The 21044-nt window shown below is 43.4% G+C and overlaps 1 protein-coding gene across 16 annotated transcripts in view; it reads left to right on the top strand.

Annotated features, from left to right (window-relative positions):
• Window positions 1-707: 707 nt before the first annotated feature.
• The window catches only part of TNRC6C (trinucleotide repeat containing adaptor 6C), a 97710-nt gene continuing 77373 nt past the window's right edge, over window positions 708-21044 (top strand). For 6 of the 16 annotated variants that reach the window (XM_032129384.1, XM_032129376.1, XM_032129372.1 and 3 more), the window contains exons 1-2: window positions 710-1776; window positions 20936-21035. In XM_032129384.1, coding sequence (XP_031985275.1) covers window positions 20973-21035 — 63 coding nt within the window. In that variant the 5' untranslated portion in view covers window positions 710-1776; window positions 20936-20972. Of the gene's footprint in view, window positions 1777-20935; window positions 21036-21044 lie in introns of all 16 variants that reach the window. The other 10 variants (XM_032129378.1, XM_032129377.1, XM_032129374.1 and 7 more) reach the window with 5 other exon arrangements.

Genomic DNA, 21044 nt, shown 5'->3' with positions numbered 1-21044 from the left:
GCGCCTTCGCGGGGGGGGGGGGGGGGCGCGGGGGGGCGGAGTAGGGGGCGTGGCCCGCGGCGCGCGCGCGCGGCCTCGTCGCTGTTTGGCTGCGGCGGCCGCGCTCATTTGCATATCGGCGGGTGCTCCCCCCTCCCCGCCTGCGTCACGTGCTCGGAGGGCCGGGTCGGGGGGGGGGGGGGAGGGGGGAGCGCGGCACTTCCTGTTCGCGGCCAGCGCGGGAGGGGGCGCGCGCGGAGCCGCCCCGCGGTCTCGCGCTGCCTGGCGGGGCTCTGTCAGTCAGCGACAAAATGGCCGCGGCGGCGGCAGCGGCGGCAGCGGCTCCTCTGCTCCCCAGGGCGGCACCGGCGGCAGCGGCGGCGGCGCGGAGGAGCGGGGGACCGGCCCGGCAGCACTGAGCCCGGCACCGCCTGCCCTGCGAGCGGACGAGGCGAGAGCGAGCGGGAGAGACGGCGAGAGGCGCTGCGTCCCCCCCCCCCCCTCCCCCTCAGCAGCCCGGCGGACCGACCGACCCTGCCCGAGGCGCTGCTGCGGCTCCCCGGGGACACGCCGCCGCCTCGGCTGCCCCGCTCCCCGCCGACCCCCGGGTCCCAGCTCCCCCCGCCGCCCACCCGGGTCCCTGCCGGATCTCTGCGGAGGACACGGAGAGAGCCGCGGGATCTCCCCCCCCTCCCCACCCCCGCCTGCCCGCGGATCCCGCTGCGAGCCAGGCACACAGACTGTCGGGTTTCCCCGCTCCCTCCTCCCTCCGTGAAAGACTTTGCTGGATCCTCCTCCCCGGATCCCCTCCCCGCGCTCGCTCCTTCCTGCGGGAGCGGCTGCAGGATCCTCCTCCCGCCCCGGATCGCCCGCGGGGTCCCTGCGGAGCCGCGGACCCTCCTCCCCTCGCAGAGACACCGCTGGATCCTCCGCCCCCCCCGGACCTCCCGGCGGGATCCTCCTCCTGCCCGCAGCCCCATGTGAGACTCCGCATCTCCCCCGTGCCTCCGAGGTGGTGTTTTATTTTTTTTTTTCCCCTCCTCCTTTTATTTTGAAGGGGGGATCCATCTTAAAACTCTTTTCTGGATCCCAGTTTCTCTTTTTGATTTGCACTTTTTGAAAAGCCCTCAGATGCTCCTCCATGTGGACTGAGAACCCATCAAGACACACACACGAGAACTCATCCCGATCAACTCCAAATCCTGGCTTTTCGTGGGTTTTGCTGCAACACATAAAAGCAAACTTGTATTTAAAACACACTCGTGCAAAAATTTAGCTGGGGACTTGAACGTGTATTTTGTCTTGGTTTCTTGGTCTTGGTTATTTTTTTGTTGTCTTTTTTTTCTTTTTCTTTTTTTTTTCTTTTTTTTTTTTTTTTGCTTCACTGGAAATCGAAAGCTTGTTTTGGAATTGGACCTGCTTTTGCTGCGCTTCTCTTCTGGGCTGGATAACACTGAAGCTCTTTGCTTTTCTACTTGGATAGTGTTTTCCTGTTGATCTGTTGGGTTTTTTTTCATCTCCTGTGTGGCAGACTTTTTTTTTCCCTGAGGGGGGTAAACAAACGACGACGACAACAACAAAAAACTTAATTTTTTTGGCCGTGTGAGATTTTTTTTCGTATTCATATTCGTGAAATTACGGGTACACTTACAAAAAAATTAAAAAAAAAAAGCGTTAAAAATAAGAAAGGAACACGTCAGAAAGACCCCTACACGGTAGACAAAATACTCACTTGTTTCCTTACAGCAAGACTGAATCGAAAGCTGCCAAAGAGCCCCATAAAGAAAAGACTAAAAGGTAAGAAGGGGTAAGAGCCTCTCTTGATCCGGGCACGGTGGAAGTTAGCAGGGGAAGAGACCTGCAAAGCCGGTGCATTCCTCCTTTTTCACAAGTCTAAACTAGATTATTATTATTTTTAGACTGCTTATTAGTCAGCGAAGCAAGAACTACCCCCAAAACATTTCAAAATCCATTTTATTTTTATACAATTCTTTAAAATGTGATCAACCTCCGGATTTTTTTTTTTTTTTTTTTTATTGCTAGAATTAATTCCGTAATTTTTCTCTGTCCGGAATCGCTGTTTCTCCCTGAACAGCGAGCAGAAAGTGCCATTTGTGAACATGTTGTGCTACTCAGACACGACATGAAGGCAGCTTCTGCTGCAAGGCATGAGCGTGTGCTCTTGCTTTAGAACTTAGACGTGTGAAAATTATCGCAGAGCGGGTTGGAGATGATCCCAGGGCTGGAAAACTGGCATGGCCAGCGGTGCTGTCCTGTGGGCGAGCACATGAGCTCCAGCTTTGTCCTTCATGGCTGCTTTCTCTTAAAAGTTAAATATCTAGATTTGGGTTATTTTTCCTCTTTCCCGCCACGTAATGAGGTTGTGGGGATCTGCAGTAATTTTCTCCTGAGTATTCACAGAGAGATCTTCGTCTAAACCTGGAATGTCCAGGGGGAGAAAGAGTATTAAACAGAGTTTATCCTTTTAACTGCGACACAGAAGGGGAGGAAAATGGGGAGGGCTCAGTTGTTAACCTGAGAAATCTTGAAACACTGGAAGTTTATTAATTGTTCTAGGCTTCTTTGTTTGTATCACAAGTTTGTGTCAAAGGTTAATCTTCTTAATATGTAATTAGTTGGAGGTTCAATTATGGGATTTATTGAACTCAGTTGGGTTTTCCTCCCTGTTTTCCCATTAAAAATAATACTGCAGGTCTTTGTGGCTAGTTTATTTTCTGCTACAACTCGAGTGTATCTGCGAGAAGAGATTTATTCAATTATTCTAACAGCCAGTTTAAATTTAGAAATAATCTTTGGGACGTCATACCCGTGTCTGTTGCATATTTTTCCCTCTCGTTTGCATATGTATGTATCTGGTGAATTATGCTAATTTATATACAGAAATTTGCTGTGGACATTAGGCCGGTTAAGGTAATTAAAATTCCAATAAATCCCGCTGTTAGTGGGCTGGTCGGTGGTGCAGAGCTTTAAATCAGGTGGGTGTCGGTGGTGCTGTGGACCTGAGGACAATGCCAGAGCGGAGGAGCAGGAGAACATCTGCACTGCTGCTGGATGCACTGGGAGAGCGAGGCATGGCTTCCAAATCCTGCCCTCATTCCGTGCGGTGGCTGGGTTTTTTTGGATTCCCCGACGACTGAGAATTTAAATGCAGTTTCCTCTCGGATGTTACATTTTTTAAAATAATAATTTAGAGAAAGTAGTGGGAAGGTACACACAGATTCTCACTGCTTCCCCTGGTGTTTTCCAAGGAAATAGGAGGTGACTTGGCAGTGGGTGCAACCTGTGCTTAGCACATCACAAGAGTTTTCCACAACCGCGGTTCCTCGGGTTCAGGAATCCCTGGGATGTCTGGCTGGTTGCTCCTGTGTGTTATTTGTGAGCTCAAAATGGTGTGCTGAGGAACAGCCCCCGGATGCGCTGGCGTCCCTGCTCTGGCTTCTGGAATTCTTTCCAGAACGTGAAAGCATCAGTGTTAGCCGTGGATACCCCAGTGAGGAAACTGCTGCAGCCTGTGGAGGCTCGGTCTGCCCTGGGTAGCCCTGGTGGTGCTTTTTGGGTGAGATTGCAGAATGCCGGCTGGTGGGTAACCTAACCTGGCTGCTTCCGAGCCCGGGACTCAGCCTGTGAAAAAGGCTGTAGTAAATCAGATTAATTTGAACTTTTTTTTTTAGGGAAAATGAGTGCTTAAGGGCACCAGCAGTAGAGCAATAAAGCCTTGTGTGGCTTTGTCCTTATCTTCAAAGGGGAACGGATCATTTCTGACTGGAAGTGATCTGCCTGGCTTCCTGAGATGAGGAAGGTTCATTTCAGTCCAGCCCCCGGAGAACAGGTGCTGCCATAGGGGAAGCTGCTGGAGCCAGGACTCGCTCCAGGGCAAGAGGGATGGGTATTAGTAGAGGCTGTATTTTAGGCAATATTTTATACTTTTGTTTAAAGGTTTTGTTTGTAGCAATGAAAGAAACAGGGCAGACAAACCTTTTTATTGAGAGCTCCTCTGGATTGCAGCAGGATAGATTTAGGGTGTATTCATGTTCCTGTTCTATGTGTGGATTCCCATATTGATAGATCTAAGTCTGGGTATCCATCAGACTAAGAGCTGTTGTGTTACACACGGGTGGTTTGTGTGTGCTGTACATCAGCTTTACAGCACATGGATTATTTTGGTGCAGGGTGTCAGTCCCAGTGCCTGGGAATGTCCTTGTGAGCAGCCTTGGGCTGTGCCATTTCCCCACTGGCCACAGCAGAGTGGAGTTTGCTCTGGGACACTGCCCTTGGGCTAAAAACCATTTTGGGGACTTGGAGGTTCACCCTCAGCCCTGGCATCTTGGCTTCTTCCAAAATCTGTATCTGATCACCTGTGGGTGGATGGGTTTGCCCACTGCAAAGCCTGCTGGACCTGGCTGGGATCAGTGAAAACCCCACCTCTCCGGCCTAATTTCTGGTTTCTTTTCCAGGATTTGTCTTTTCTAATAAGATAACACACTGTGCTTTTGATTAGTTGAGACCTTTCACTGATGTTTGAGGGAAGTAAGGTAATTCTGTACTCTTTTTGCTTGAAAGAGGTTTTTAAGACTTTGAAAATAATGGGATGAAAGTTCCTTAAAATGAGAAAAACATAATTGGGCATAAGACTACTTTTAATCTAAAGATTCTATGTTGAAGTTCTCAAAGCTCCCATGTTCCATACCTTGCCAAGTATGGACTAACAATAAAACAAGGTAAAGTTTAAGGTTTTGTCAGGCAGGGGCTTATAATCTCCTTGTGTATTGGAGCCAACTGTTGCTGAGCGGCAGCCTTGTAGAAAGCATAGCTTTAAATTAGTCTAGAAATAAAACCACTTGTTTTTCCGTTTTTCATTCACTTCATTCAGAAAGGCAGAGAATTTTATTGACAGAGTTACTGCCTGCTGTTCACTCAAATTGACCTGCACTTCTCCAGACAGTTCAGATGCTCCATGCGATGGAGACTCCTTTTCTCTTTCGTGTTACATTTATTAAAAGCCCAATGGCAGCGTTTACTTTCAGTTTTAGCTGTGAAGACTTAACCAAGAGCGGGGGATGTGGGAACGGGTAATATGTTAACTTAGCAGCTGGCCTCGCCGAGATAAACATGCGCTTTTCCAAATGCTGTCATCTGGCCCCTTTCCAAAACAAGCTGAAGGAGGAGGTCAGGGGTGGAGCCATCCCCTGCTTCAGTAAAAAGAGGCTTTCATTTGGAAAGAATTGCCAGATCTTATTGACTACAAGAACTGCAGATTTAAAATAAAATGACCAAACCTTTCCTGAGTAAACCAAATGGTCTCTCTTGATTACTTAAATTTAAGTGTCTTGTTACAGTGCTGCTTCTCTTTGAAGGTTCAGCTGCTTCAATGCAGATTGCATATTGCTGCTTTTTAAAAAAATCAGTGCTTTATGTAAGACTTTGAACACGAGAACTGATGAAAAATGTATCATCTTTGGTTGCAGTAGAGACCTGCAACACAGAAGTGCTATTGTTTTAATTGTTTAAAATTCAGATTACAAGATAATGGTAATACCATTAGAAGGTTTCCCCTTGGCCTAGGAGCTGCAGGTAGGAGTGTGTCGATCCCTCAGTATTAAAGATGAATGATAAGGAAACCTCTTAAATGCCTGTGACGCTGCAGTCTAGCCAATTTAGGATCAGCTGATGCCTTCTAGTGATAATGGCTTGAGGTTTTCAGCTGTATTATGAAGATATCAGCCAGGGCAAATAGTGTTTAGAAGAGAAGTATACTTTATTGAATGGAGAGATGATCTAGAAGTGACATTAAATTGCATTACTAAATGATCTATGTGCTCTGCACCATCTCTTCACTGGCAAATGCTATTGGTAAAATGAAAGATGGTTATTCTTAATGTATGAAAGCAGAGGAATCAAAGTATTATTTGATCTCCCTTTAGGAATCTGTGCTATTTAGGAAAATTGTCAACTGAAAGCATGGCTAAGTTGTACATCTTAAGTGTCAGAAGGAGATGTACTTATGCTTATTTTATCATTACTTAATCATGGTTAACTTCACTGTGGATTCCCAAACACAGTTACAACTGTGTTTTCTGAAACTTCATTTGTGCACCTTCCTACCTTGTAGGAATACCTCACGAAAATCTCCCACCCAAGATAAAAAATTCTGGATTTCATCCTAAACAAACTGCCTGTTCCTGCACAAATAGTCACTGTGCTCTTTGAGGTCATGTCAAAGATGGTGGAAAATGCAGCACTACCTTAAAATATGCATCTGATTCTTTTGTCTTTTTTTTGAAGTGTGGCATGTCTCTCTCTTCCTCCCAATAAAAAGGCTTCTGTCGCTGGAGGCAGCTGTAAAATGACTGGCTGTTCGTGCATCTCAAGGTTCAGGGTACCAGGCAAATCTGAGTGAGTTTTGGTCTCAACCCTGGGTGTGAATCAGCACTGTAATTTTTCAGCACTGAGGTCTTGAACGTAGTTGTAATTCAAGTTCATAAAATATTAGGAGCCCTGACAGTCCTGAGGTCTGGTTTCTGGAGCTCTTCCCCGTGGGTTTGCAGCCAAGGATGGCTGAGAGCGAGAACAGTTATCTGTGCTGCAGCAGTGATGCTTTATGGCTGGGTGCCCAGATTGTCTGGCTTTGCACACAGCTTTATAGTTTGCCTTTGAGGGCTGTGGAGGAGGTGGAAGTCATTTGTAATAAACAGCTATCTGCAGCCTGCTTTTTCTGGGGTTTGAAATGTACAGCCATTTAAAAAATTGTAAGCTAGATGTACATTCACTTAGATTTCAGTCCAGAACTTCTATGTTTTAGGAGCTCGATTAGGAGAAATGGTAACAATTGCTTATTGCTTTGTATTGAAAATACCTAATATTTATCCCTTGGATGTTTGGGCTGCTTTTTAAGCTCTGCATTGCTAGACAATGAGGTTTTTCAGGTTGGCTTGGTTTTTTGGTTGGTTTTTTTTTTGTTTTTTTTTTTGTTTTTTTTTTTTTTTTTTTTTTTTTTTATTTGAGAGAAAAATTGACTTGTCAAATCGGTCGGCATCCTTTGTGGTAATTAAGCCCCAGAGAAAAATATGTTTATATATCTCAAAATAGTTTTCATGCAGCTACCAGCTATAGGCTCATTTAGGAAAAGATAACACCCGTCTCCCTTCCACCTCAAGGAAAACAACCACCCTGGGCTATGTTTAGTGGCTGCCCATGGGTGTTTTCCGGAGGCAGATCTGTTCTTCCCTCCAATTCTCTCCCCCCAGCTTCTTTTTTGTGGGGTCTGTGCATGTTTTCCCGTGCTGACTTTCTGAAGGGTTGGTGGTGCTCCCTTTGTTATGGTCTTGCCCAAGAGGAGTCTCTTAGAATGGCATTACCTGATTTTTCTGAGATGTGCTGCTTTCCTTCCTGTCCCTTTCCTCCCTTCCTGTGTTCTGTATGCTCAAAGTTTACAGTTTTCTCTCTCATCCTGCATTTCCAAAGCTTCCTGATGGGAAGTGGGAGAGCTTTTTGTTTTGATGGAGGGATAGGGAGCACTTGCTGTGGCTTGGATACGTTCTGGGTGGTCAGTACATCCACAGATCGATTATTAGTCCAGGCTGACTTCTGCCAAGTCTATTTTAAGCTCAGCCAGATATCTGTGTTGTGTCAGTCTGATTTCAGTCCTGCTCTAGCCTCCGACTCTCAGGTCTTTTAGTTCTTCAGAATTCCAAAGTGTTTTCATGGCTGATGCTCCCGTCATTCATTGGTGCTGACAATGGAGATCCTTGTTTTTAAACAGTAGCTGGTTACTGGTAAACAAAAGAGCATCAGCCCAGTGCTTTAACACAAACCATTCTAGAAAAAAGGAGCAGTTCAGGGAGAATGCCAAGGGAAAAAAAAAATCAGCTGTACAGATGCATAATGTGCCGACTGCCATTTTCCTGTGTTCCTACAAGGTCATTAATGGGCCATAGAAGGTGGTCTTGGGTGGTGTTTGTAATGTTTTTGCTTGAACTCAGTGTATGTTCACAGTAGCCTTGAGGATGATACTGCACATGAAATATGAAGTTAAAAACTTTAATGGCACTGCAGGCATAACCTAATGGGGGGGGGATGTGTGTAAATCAAGTAAGTCTCTTTACACAAGTGTTTTACCAAAGGCAGTCTGGAGCAGGATTCCTCATTATCCCTCTGCTAACATCATTCTGTCGATCTGCAGATCTCAACTTTCCTTTTCTCTCAGTGTTTTTACTTGCACTTACCAAGTGCACAAGCTTACTTAACAGAGGAGAGAGAATTGCTTCCAGTGTTTGTGTTGTCTGAATTTTTACTACAGTGTCAGCTTTGAAATGGGTGCTGCACTTGAAATTTTTTCTTTTACAAAAGATGCCCCATCTCTGCAAATCTAATCATCCTTATCTCCTTATGTTGTCGTGGCTGGAATGCTGGAAGTGCCCAGTACTATACCTCATTCCTGTTTCATGATGCAGAAAAAATTGCTTTTAGTTAAAAATAACCTGTTGGCATACGTGTGCTGTTCACATCTTTCTGCCTGTTGGTTTCTCTTTGCTGATGTAAACTATAATGAAGTATATGTTTACCTTAAGTCTTTCAAAAATAAATTAATATGGAAGATGTAACATCCTCTGATAGGGAAGGAGGAGAGCCTCATGGTAGCAAACTAAATGCTATTTAATGTTTTCGAGTACGATCATAATAAAATACATCTGTCTGATCCAGGTGTGGAGCTAAATTTGGTCTCTCACAGTAATAGAACTGCTGCTGTTAAGGAGCGGAGTCTCTGTATAAATAGCACTGTTTTGGGTGAAAGATTTATTATCTGGGACTTGGTGGAGCTTGGTGAATGTGTAATTTTTACTATTTCTATTCTTCTAATCAATGTCATAGAACTCAACTCCTTCGCTCTGGAAAAGAATGGTCCGAGTAAGTCTCACTACACCAACAGTACATTAGAGATGTCAGTCTTTATACTCTGCTACTGCATTTACATGTAATAATCGAATAAAGCAATGGTTGGCTTAGTGGATGGATATTTACATAATGATTTGCTTAAAAAAAGACCCTCAACGTTAATTTTTTCTTACATTTGTGAGAATGAAACTTGCTTCATAAATTTTTAGGTGAAATACTGCAGTGATGACAAAACTCATTGCTTTCGAAGCCAACAACCCAGACTGATAGATGTAATCTGTTTTATCGGGGTGATGATAGTCCAACTGCTCTGAAATTGTGCTTCCATCCTCCCCCATCCCAATCCCTCAGTCAGCATCCAGACAAGCAAGAGCTGCTCTTTCTAGAATTCTGTCTGCATCTACTGGTCAGATAACGTACTTGGAGACATATTGGATATACTTCTGAGAATATTTGCTCCCCTGGGTGTTCCATGCAGTAAATGAAGGCATGAAATAGTTGTTACTAAGATCATAATTGACCATAAATTGATTTCCAAAGTGGTATTTACTGCAACTAGTTTTCCTGTCCTGGAAGATCATTTATGGCTATTTCCTTTCCCGATCTCTCTCCCACCCTGTCTCTCCTCCCCCACGGAGCTGCTATTCATTTGCTAAGTTGAAAAATGGATGATGGCCCATTCTGATGCTGGGTCTGATACTCTAATTTATGCTTTTACTATGGAAAGTGAAGTAGAGGAACAGAGAAGTTTATTTCCATTAAGTTCATCAAGTTTTAAGGATTACCCTTTCAGCACTGCAGAGCTGATCTTTTAAACTCTGGTAGGTTTGTGGAAGGAAAGGTGCTAGCGTGGATTATGCTGTTTCCTTAATTTTGGATGATAGGATAAATCTTTTACTGAATCCAGTTTCCAGCCTAAAGATAGGTACAGAGTAACTGTTTCTTATCTTATTCAAATTATGTTACTGTCTTAATTTTCAAATTTAAAACAGCATTGCAGCTGAAGATACAGTGGAACAAAAACTTACTAGCTTCAAAATGTATTAAAATCTTCAAAAAGTGTTGTCTTTAAGTTAAATGACATGATCATGGTGAACAACATGTTTTGATTTTTGTAGTTAAATACTAGGAGTGTATAAAGTGCACAAACCAAGTAGATTTTCTTCATTTGCGTTTAAATTTTCATGTATTTGCAGTGCACAACTTTTAGTACAGTTCTATTAGTCTATAGTATGTTTTGTCTTCCTTGACTTGGATCAAATTTGGTGTTAACCTCCTGCCGAGAATTCCAGGACCCCTGACATTTTATTGTGACTCTTGATTAGCTCACCAGGGTTCCTGCTAAGAATTCTTCTTTCACTCATTTGATAAATTGAATTCCCTATTCACAGTGCCTTTAAATAGAATGGTATTTGGAAAACTTGAAGACAACAGCTTGAATGTTCAATGAGCTCACTCAGCAAATTTAAAAATGCAGAAGAAGGAAATTATGGGTTTGTGTATTCTGAAATCTTCTAAAAGAATAAACATTTTACAAAAACTTAAATCTCCATCATCGTATTTGCTTTAAGTGTATTTCCCTTTTGGTTTCTGAGACAAGGAGTTCTTTTGACATCTCTTTTCCCTTTTGCATCTTGTTTTGCCTTGTTGTGTCAGGAGCTGTGCGTTCACCTCACCTGTCCATGTGGGACAGCTATGGTGAGGTGACACAGTACAGAGGGACTTCAGCTTCCCAAGGCAGTGTGTGTGTTGTGGTGTGGAGAGAGAGCACCTCGTCCTTCCCATGCTGGGCTCTACAGCATGAGGAACAGTGTCCGTACTTCTTTCTGATCGTAGATCTTGAGACACCCCTTCCCTGTGAGGCCGCTGTCCTTTGACTCCCCCATCCAGGTCTCCCCATGAGCTTCCTGGAGTCAGGGCTGCAGCAGTGTCCTGTATCTCCCACCATTTGTGCCTTCTGAGGTGACACCTGGAGATCTCAGTGGTGTGGTAGCAGAGGCTCAGCCCCTGGCTTCCTGGAGATTGGCTTCTACAGCTTCTGCCACACAGTTGGGGTATGATTTTAATATCACAGGAAATCCTGGCCTGGAGGGGACCGTAGGTCATCTCAGATGGGCAGATGAGTGTTTAGGTTGAGTGACACATGTGTGTCTGGTCAGTGCTGCTCCTCACTGTCTTGCTGGTGTGTGGTGTTCTTCTTAGACATGCCTGGTACAGTTTCCCTGCCTGTGGGTAGGAATGAAGGAAGTGTGTGTGCATTTTTCCACTGTGCCTGTGGCCGGAAGTCTGCCTAAGGGTAGGTATTGCTCACCTTCCTGGGCCTGTTTTAATTGCACTGGAACCACTCATGAACATGGACACCCAGTGGTGGACCTGTGTGCCTCTGCCTGCTCTAAGCTGGGTGTTTTTTGCTGAAGATGTCAGCATCACCTTCTTCCCAGAGTAAGCACAAGAGCAGCACCATAAACACATCTGTCTTCAGGGTAAATTCTGTTTCCTACTTTTTGATGCTGTAGGTTGTGTTGTCCAGCTCCACCTATGTGAGAGCACCAATCTGATCTTCAGCTCTGGCAATAAATAAGTTCAGTGTGCTTTCACCTGCTGCTGACAAAGTGATTTGGCTCAGAAATAATTGAGTACTGGCACCTAACTGTGATGGAATGGGGAAAGGAGGATTAGGTGTGCTGGAAATCCCTACAGGCAAAACGGTGCATCATTATAGTTACGCAAACTTGCTTTTCAGTCTTTTCAACAGAGGAGCATAAAGGCTTAGCTGTGCTTGCTGGAGGGCTCTGAAGGTTTGCTGTACAGTGCTCCCAGCTGTGGCCTGTCCCTCCTGACCCTGGTACTGCCAGACAGGTGACTGACTGACTGACTGACTGACTCCATCAGGCTCCATCCCTGGGAGTGGTCAGCTCTGAGCCTGCGTGGCAAAACATCCCGTGGAGCTGCTGCTTCTCTTCCAGTTTCCTGGCCGCCTACATTACAGTATCCCTGTGCAGCTGCCCCAGGAAGCAGTGCTCCTCTAAAGAGTTCTTGGAGTTCAGCTAAACAGAGCCAGCAGCTTGTCCGTGGATTGCTTCTGCTCCTGGGTCAGCTAAAGAGTGACGCTTGGTCAGTGAGGGGGGCTTCTCCTCTGCTGGCACAGAGCTCTCATCTTCTGAAGTATTTGCAGAAACCAAAATAGCCAACAGTATCTGGAGAGACAAACATGCTGTGCCCTTGCTGAGCTGCTGGATTCCAAAGCTGTTTTCCTTTGTGCATTATGTCCCAGGAAGACTGGGGACGAGCTGTGGAGCAGATGCCAGATCAACTGCTGGTAGCTATCATCAGGCCTGGGAGGGAGGCAGTGCTGGGAGAGTAAATCTGGTTATCTGCACTCTTCACAGTGTGTAGCTTAATTTTTCCATCAGTCCGTGTTTGCTGGGGGAGGAGGGTTGTTTTTCGTAGCATGTTTCTTGCTGTTTGTAGCCTGCTTTGAGTGGTGAATTTAATGCAAGCTTTTTTTTGGGGATGTGGGGCTTTTTTTCTCTTGGTCTTTGCACAGCCTGAGTGGTGCCCATGATGGGGTACTTAAGGTCTGCTGGGGTGTTGTCAGCAGATTGAGGGAGCAAATTCTGGTATGGTTCGTGCCTGAAATGCATAAATGGGTGAAGTTTGGTGTACAGTATTCTAGCCCATGCCCGGATTTACCCACTGACTCCTTAAGCATGTTGGAGCTTGTGTGTACACTAATAGCCCTGCACTGTGGAGAGCAACACCTCCACAGGAGAGGGGATGTGCCTGTGTGGTGGCATCCCTATGGGATTATCTACATGAATCTCTTCATTTGAATTGGAACTTCCATGACTGATCAAGTGATTGTCCTCACTTGCTGTGCTTTGATTGGCGTCATGTGTCTTGGAGTGCAGTTATCAGATTCCTTTTAAATAAAACCTCGCTGGATGATGAGTTCCAAGGGTGCAGTTAATGCTTTCTGCATGGGAGCAGGCTGGAGCCAGGCTCCACCTGAAACAGGGATGGTGTGAGTAGGAAATCCTCTGCAGTGACAGTTTTGCTCTGCAGATGCACTCTGGTGTGCACTACCTAGTAATGAAGGGGTAACAAACATCTGAAACATTCCCATTTGTACTCCAGTACTCTAATCAGTACCCATCCCTCTCAGCTAAACACACCAGGAGAAACTGGAGTGTAAACAAACCCAAAAGGAAATCTCTAAATGAAACACAAAAACTCCCAAGTCCTGCAAACATTCTCTGCGACTTGGCAGTGCTCAAATACGGGCTCTTCAAAGTTCTGGCTTACCAGTCATAGTTCATCTGCATCCTTAGTTTGTGAAACATTTTCTTCTCTGGAATTTCCCCCCTCTTCTAGTCATTGGTAATAACCAGTAGAAGCTGAAACAAGGCCAGGTCGGTGCGCTTTTGAAAAATACCTTGAATTGAATGGTAGTAACTACCTATTCTGCTATATTTTTCTTCTAATCTAATCTGCTTGAGTGGTTATTTACCTTACGTGTACATAAAGGAGGGTCACAATAAGTTAACACTGGGTGAACTGGAAACTTCCAGTGGGAGTCCAGGTCCTGCAGCACACACCAGCTGGCATTCTCCTTTTCTTGCCTTGGGGTCCTGCCAGGATTTTATTGCTCTTCAACCAATAGTCCAAAATGGCCTTTTGGAAACACTGTGTGCTACTGCTGGAAATGCAGCCTTGAGACAGAGTATGGAACACAGAAGCTCTTTCTGATCCCGGAATTTCTGTTTTACAGGTTGTAGGAACAGGATTATTAATTTAGTCTTTTGGACAACCTAAAACCTGCCTCTGGTTTCACCAATTTTAATTGAATGTGTTGCTTTTCACACCATATTCTCAACTAATGCTGTGATGTTCTTGGGTGAATTGAATGGCAGCTACACTGTGGTCCTGCAGAGACTTCAAATTTGGTGGAATTTCTAAGTGAGTGCAGGAATCAGGCTGCTGTCCCTGTTCAGGAGATAAGTTTTCTGTTACGCACTTCAAGATAAGTTCACGAGAAACTGGAGGTATCAAAGTCCCAGCCCACATCTGTTAGCAGTGGATGATAGCTTGATGTTTCAGAGGCAGGAATCCCCTGTCAAGGCAAATAATCTGTTAAGGAGGGTTAAGTGCAGGACAGGGACATAACTGGACAGCGAGAAACCTGAAAACATGGGATTAAGAAATCATAAATTGAGATCAAACAAAAACTCTCATTGAAATTCCTTTATGACAGGAACAAATGTTGCACCCAGACTTTCAAGTTGCAGGGTGTCGTTTCAAGCTGTGTGATCACACCTGTGCACGGAACTCCTCCATAGACTTATCTTGTCCACAGTGGTGTGACTGAGCGCTTTTCCCCCACTAATTCCCTGGAAAGGAGATTGTAGGATTTCACTTTGTGGATGGGTAGAGGCCTCCAGTTCTCTGTCTAATTGTTTTTTGTGTCTAGGAGTCAGTGTGGTCTTGTATCAGTGTTGCCTCATAAAAAAAAAAAATCTTATTTTCTTTTCGTGTTTTTCTTCTTCTTCAAATGTATATTTATAAAGACTTGGTATACATTTTAATGTTGGGGTTTTAAAAATACTTCAGTGTGGAGGATTTTTCTTTATGCCTAATCCAAATCATCTTTGTTGCAATTTAAATTCAGTGCTACTTACCGCAGCTAAAGGAGAAAGATTTTACTCCATGCTTCTCTACCTCTGTCTTTAACACCTTTTTGAATAATGGGGTTTCCATCTCTTTAGATTAAGTGAATCCAAGTCTGAAGTTTTTTCCAAGGGCCTGTGCTTTTTTGATTTACGTGGTGCTGTTTTCTGGGCTCTCTCCAGCTGACCTGTGTCTCTATTGCTGTAGATAGTCCCAAACTGGACACAGCGCAGCAGCTGATGAATTTCTGACCGTCTGTGACATTGTTGCTTTGCCTTTGGAGTGAAATCCGCTGTAGCCACCTGCTTTTTCTCCTCCCCAAAGCTGGTGTTCGGCCACTTGTTCCCTATGCTATATTTATATAGGATTTTTCCTGCCAAACATGGTACCCTGCACTTTTTATCACTGAATAACGCTCTCCCTTTTTTCTGCATTTTGAGTTCATCAGGGTGTTCTGAATATTGTCCCTCCTTAATTGTTTTGCAGCCCCATGACGTGACATATTCTGGAAGCTAAATAAGTGTACCCATTTTTCCAGCAGCAAAGTGGTTAATAAAAATTTTGCTGCTGGACATGTGGCATACTGCAACAAAAATTCATCAGGTCTCTGCCTTGTGGGAGGGGTTTTGTGAGTTTTTATTGTAATTTTGTTATGTACCTTAAAACTATTAAATAATAAAGCAATCATATTCTTACTAATCCACGTGGATTGAAAAGTCAGTTATGTAGTTTGGTTTGCTCTCTTTCGTCCTTTTCTAAAAATGCCTGGTACTATGCTGTAGGAAAAAAAATCAGGCTTTTTTTCAGCTCCACAAATCCTTGTTAGGTCTTGCTGATGTTTTTCTCTCTTCCCTTGTAAGTTTTATGCACAGTCTTTGCCATCTGCTGCTCTTCCAGAGTGCCATCCATCCACCTGCTCATGCTTTAAGGTTACCTGCAATGACTTAGATGCAGTTGTTCCCGTGGTAAATGACAGCAGGCCCAGCCAGTGGAGAAACATCCCATTACTCTTGGGAATTTTAAAGTTGTTCTTGCCTTTGTTGGCCTGATTTCCTCTTTGGAGTAGTAGTAAAATGTTTAGCTCCATCTCGTTTTCTTCCCTGCCAGGTCATGTGAGTTTTTCTGAGAAGCCAGATCATTCCTTTCTTCCCAAATTTTGGGAAAAGGGACTTTAAAACACATCTCGAGCTTCTTGCTTGGAGCTGTATTCAGCAGCCCTTTTGGGAAGGAAGCCAGAATGGACCATTGCAGCGGTGGAGGTGGAGATCCTGGGGCAGGAGCAGCCTGGCTGTCGGTGCTTTGCTGCCCTTGGCACCAGCTTGGACAGAGCCCCACAAAATCCCTGGGAGAAATCCCTGGGAGAAGTGTCGTCATCTGCGGGCTCCGCACCAGCGCAGGCGGTTGTTGGCCATCTGTTCCCCGCTGACCTCTTTAGGGAGGGCTCAAGCAGAAAGAAAAGTACTGTCACTTTAGCCCTCACAGGGTCATCTGTCACTGCTCCCCCTTTCCCACCGAGAATCAAAACTAATATTTCCTCTTGCATATTAATGAAGCACTTAAAGGTTGATTTGTTGTTGCTTTTTACATGCACAGTGCTCATATTTTTTCTGGCCTTTCTCAATTTGTCCCTGTGTGTTTGTGCTGGTTTTTTAATATTTCCTTCTTATTTATTTGACCTAGTTTTGCGTGCTGCTTTCTTTTTTGAGGTGATTGGAGAGCTTGTAATTAGGGACCAGCTTGACTCTTCTTGATTAATGACTGAGCCTGGATATCAAGGGAACAAAGCTGGCACTTTAACAGTCACACCAGCTCCTTCCCTTCACCCATATTTACTCTGGAAAGGTCACAGAGCTGGGCTGTGCAGAGATGAAGCAGGAAACAAAATTAGACAAATACAGAATTTTAGTTTATCTGTTCCAGCACTTGTGAAAACAAGGATTGCTGATGCTCTGGTGACCTCTTGCTTTATGTAGGATTTGTCCCATGCGTGTGGATATCTGCATTGTTATTTAGATTCCTGGTGATTTCTAAGCAACAACACCTGCTGCTTCCTGTGGGACAGTATTTTAGTTGTCCTGAAGGAATCAAAGCCTGCCTTTCTGGAGTTAGATGTTCTTCTTTTAATGTTAATATTTCATCCCATTTCCTGGCTATCCTTCAGGCTGTTTTCTGCCTTCATGATTTCAGTCACTTTTTTCATACAGTCAGATCTTGAAGAACTTCCTAAGTAGTAATTTTCTTCCTTTCTGTTTGAAACTCTATGATACCAGATTCAGAGAACTTGTCTGTGAGAGCTTGTCTCTGTGCTGTCCAGACCCTCTGTTATCTGTTATCACCTATAACAATGCATGGATGTATTAATTCCTTCCAAAAAGCCTCCCCAGCCTGCATTTGGATGATTGTTTGCCTGTTCCTTACAATTCTAGTTTAAAGATTTTCTTTTTTCCCAGTTTTTTCCCCTCCCATCATCACTGTTAGGAAAAATGCCTGTGCAGGAATGCACAATGGCCTCTTGTACGGTGAGGGAAGTCAAAACCAGAGCAGTACGTGAGCAGTTGTGTGCAAGGTGTAGGATTTCTGTCAATAGGAGCAACTTCCACAACTGTCACGGGAGGTTTTTCCAGCATGAAGTAGGATTTAAGGTACAAGAGGAATTAAATTATGGTCACTAAACCAGACAAAGGCATTTGTAGACAAAGGTTAGGAATGCTATGTTGAAAAGGCAGTTTTCTTATGTTACTAAATAAACCTTCAGCATCTTGCATGTACAACAAAATTAATGAGGTTGTTGAGGTTTGGAGCAGTGCGACATAGAATGACAAGAGAGACAGGTCTCTGTTTAGCCCTCAGTTACTGCAGGAACTTCTGAACTCTAAAACACTGGGCAATAATACAAATAGACTCTGCCTGAAGGTTGTTGAAGAACACAAATTTTCCTTTCCCAAAAGGAAAATTGCAGAGTGCTGTCAGAATGTCCCAGCAGTGCTGATCCACAACACCAGCTGTGCCTTCAGCTGTGGAAGCCATCCAATGCCTGATACCAACTAGAAAACTCAAGTCCTTACTTAGTGTAAAAAAATAAATCAGCCTAAATTTGTTAATTTTTTAAAGGGATTAATAAAAATTTCTGCAACAGGCACTGACAGGCCAGAGCCACAGTGCTCCAGTTGTTCTGGCCATGACCTGCAGCTCCTCTTGCTTTCCTGTTCCGAGAGCTTTCAAGCACATGCACTTTAAAGATAACCTTGGGTTAGGCAATCTGTAAAAACACTACTTCATTCTGTAGTAAAACTCCTTGCTCATAAAAATCCTTCACAATTCAGATCCATATGTAAGAACAAGGCAAACTCCTACAGGGATATTCTGAGACACTCCTGCTTTAGAACATGAGCTTTGTATTCATAAATGTTTTAGCGTGTTTCCTGCAATAAAGATTAAATTGTCGCTCAGGAAGTAAAGCTACAACACATGCCTTTGACAATGTAATCAAACTTTATATAGCCATGTTTTTATTGTTTTCCTTTTGTTTTGCTCTTCGATGACTCATTTCTGCCTAAAAGTGACAGCAAGAGTTGCCATCTAAGAGGCCGCTTGGAGCTTAATTTCTATTTTAAGCATATTTAAAGCACATGTATTCAGAAGTGTCATTATGTAAATCAGTTTTGAAAATTGAACTCCATTAAAAATTACAGTATCATTTTCTGAGCTAATCTGAGGCTATTTTAATCTCAGAAATGAAAAAATAACCCCACAACCAAACTCCAGGTTTTTGTGAGGAGTGGCACTTCTACCTCTGATGTTGTAATTGCTGTGATAATACTGTAATAAAATATGTTGTATTCTTAGTGGAGCAAAATGTTTGCTCTTCTTTGATTTGGAAAATCTACTGAGAGGGTGCATTGCCTGGAAACAAAAGTTCATGGTGAAGTCCAGTGTGAGGAATGATTTTTGGCAGTGGTGAAAGTTGATCCCCAGGGCTGGACACTTCTAAGGCTTGGCTGGACCAAGAAAGGTTGGACCAGATGATCCTTAAGATCCCTTTCAATCTGGTATTTTAGGGAAAGATGTTAAAAAAAAAGAGGCCTAACAAGAAACTTGGATAATATGTATTTTCATAGCGTAAAGAAAACTCTGCATGTTAAGGAAAGTGATGGTGGTGGTGGTTTGTTGTTTTTTTGTGTGTGGTTTTTTGTTTTTGTTTTTAAATACTGCTCTGAGTATTGAAGGGGATTTAAATGTAACTGTGGTGTTTGGAATTGCTGTAATGTCGTGGGGTTTCTTAAGTACTAGCAAGAGGAAACCAACAAGTTTCTCATTTTACATGGGCTTGTTTCATTCACCTGCTTTCAAAAACCGAAAAGGCTGAACTTCCTCTGGCAATAGTCTGACAGCTTGGGAGAGTTCACTGGAACAGGGCCTTTGTAGAGTCTGCTGTGACTTGGGTAGGGAGCACTGAAAATGAAGGGACTGGATGTTGTTTCTTTGTAGTTACTGAGATCCTGGGAACTTCAGTTCTCCTCCGAGCTAACAGGAATAAAGGCAAATCTATGACTGAGTTTCAACTCAGTTTCTTTTGGCAACCTAAGTCATTGCTTTTTTTGCAAAGTCCTAGAAGAAGCCATTTAAAAGTACAGTTTCAAGTACCTTTGTCTTAAGTGCAATTTAACTCCTAATGCAAATACTCACCTGCATTTCCTAAGGGTGAGTGTTTTCCAAACCTCAATTTACAGTACAGTGTTTAAAAGGTGGCCCTTTGGAACTGGCATAAACTGAGCAGTCGTGCAGGTGGTGGATTTTTGGTCGTGACAGAAGGTTCAGTATCTAAAATACAGACACCTAATGCCATTTCAGCTGTCTGGACCTCCAGTGGTGCACCAGGAGCTTCCAGATGTGCCCAACCTCTGGCTGCTATTCCAGACCCTGGCTCTTGCCATATCTCTCACTTCTGTAAATAGTCTGAGTGCTGTAAAGTGTCTTTAAAAGGCACTAACACCTAAGTTTAGACCTGTAAATTGCTTGCTGCAGTGTTTATAGTTTGGGGTGACACAAGGAAAGGGAATCTGCTTTTAATTTGGTCTGGAGCTCCATACAGGATCTGTGTAAGCGTTAAAGCATCTGCAGTGGCCAGGATCAGTATTTTCAGGCAAGTGAAAAAGCCAAATCTGGGAACATCCTTCAGCAATCAAAATATCAAAAGGCTACAATGTTCCTTTTTTATAACAAAGGGAAACTATGTAGGAAAATGCAAACTTGCTAAGACGCAAAATGTTCCATGGGGAACGTTGAAGACACAATGTGCAAAATCTGAAGAGTGGTTGTTTTCTCTTAGGTAAAAAGCAGTCTCACACCTTGTGACCAAAAAAAGAGTTTTGTAACTAAAAAACTCTTTTTAAACAACAGCAAAAATCCAAACGAAGAAAAGAGAGGGAGGGCTGCAGGCTTTGGCAAGTTAAATGTAAAGCAAAAGTAAATTAGGCTAAAAGTGGTCTTGAGGAGTAATTGGAAGACATTGAATCTAATAATAGTGATAGTAAATGGCTTCAGCCCATCAGAAACAGCCTTCTCAGAAGATCTGTAAGGTTGATAAATGATCAGGACCTGAAGAGCTGTCGAGGAAGATAAAGGAGTTACAGAGAAGTAAATGAATTATTTGCATTGGTATTTATTGAAAAGGATGTTGGGGAGGGTCATTGCTATAACCATTTATTACAGTGATGGACATAGAAAGCAGAGATCGGAAGGTTTCAAATAGATTTTCTTCTTGATTTGGAACAATTCAGGTTAATTTTTAATCAAGATGGTACCAGAACAGTCTTGTTTTGCATTAATGCAAATTCTTCAGCTAGAATTTATAGGAGGAACACAAAATATGATTATTGGAATTCATCTGGGCCTTGGTTTACAACTCTTGAGAACAAAATTGATGCGTATGGAAAATTAATGCAGCATGTGTTTGATCAAAAAGAGAAAAATAGCTGCAAAATAATGTACTTGCTCATGATCTTCAAGGTATATTGTGAATCACAGCTGCTGAAAGCCAGCAGAACTTGAATTAATTACTTGGGTTTGTTCCTTTTTTTCCCAGTTTTAAACTTCCTTTCCCTAGAATATGCTAATATTAAGTAGTACTTATGAGTGATTGTGGAAAGAGGTTCGAAATAAAATTTACCCTTTCTTAATTCTCACTGCCTGCTATTTTATTTGTTGTGAGTTTCAGTTTTGGAACAGCTTTTTTTTAGTGCTTTCATTGCAGCATTAGAAGCAGCCTTTTTTAGACATGAGATGTAGAAAGTTAGCAATGCAAATATGGATTATTCACCTTCCTAGAGAAACTTCATCTTATTGAAAAGCTCTTCCTAACCTTTGTTTTTATCAGGGAGAAAGAACAAGAAACACAAGAAGAGGAACATTTGATGGAAGAAAAGAAAAAGAAAAAGCAGGAAGAAAAGAAAAAGAAGGAAGGTGCTCAGAAAAAGGTTTGTTCG

Source organism: Corvus moneduloides, chromosome 19, assembly GCF_009650955.1.
Source record: "Corvus moneduloides isolate bCorMon1 chromosome 19, bCorMon1.pri, whole genome shotgun sequence".
Classification (NCBI taxonomy): domain Eukaryota; kingdom Metazoa; phylum Chordata; class Aves; order Passeriformes; family Corvidae; genus Corvus; species Corvus moneduloides.
Note: the sequence above shows the minus strand (reverse complement) of the source record. Positions and strands in the feature narration are given on the sequence as shown.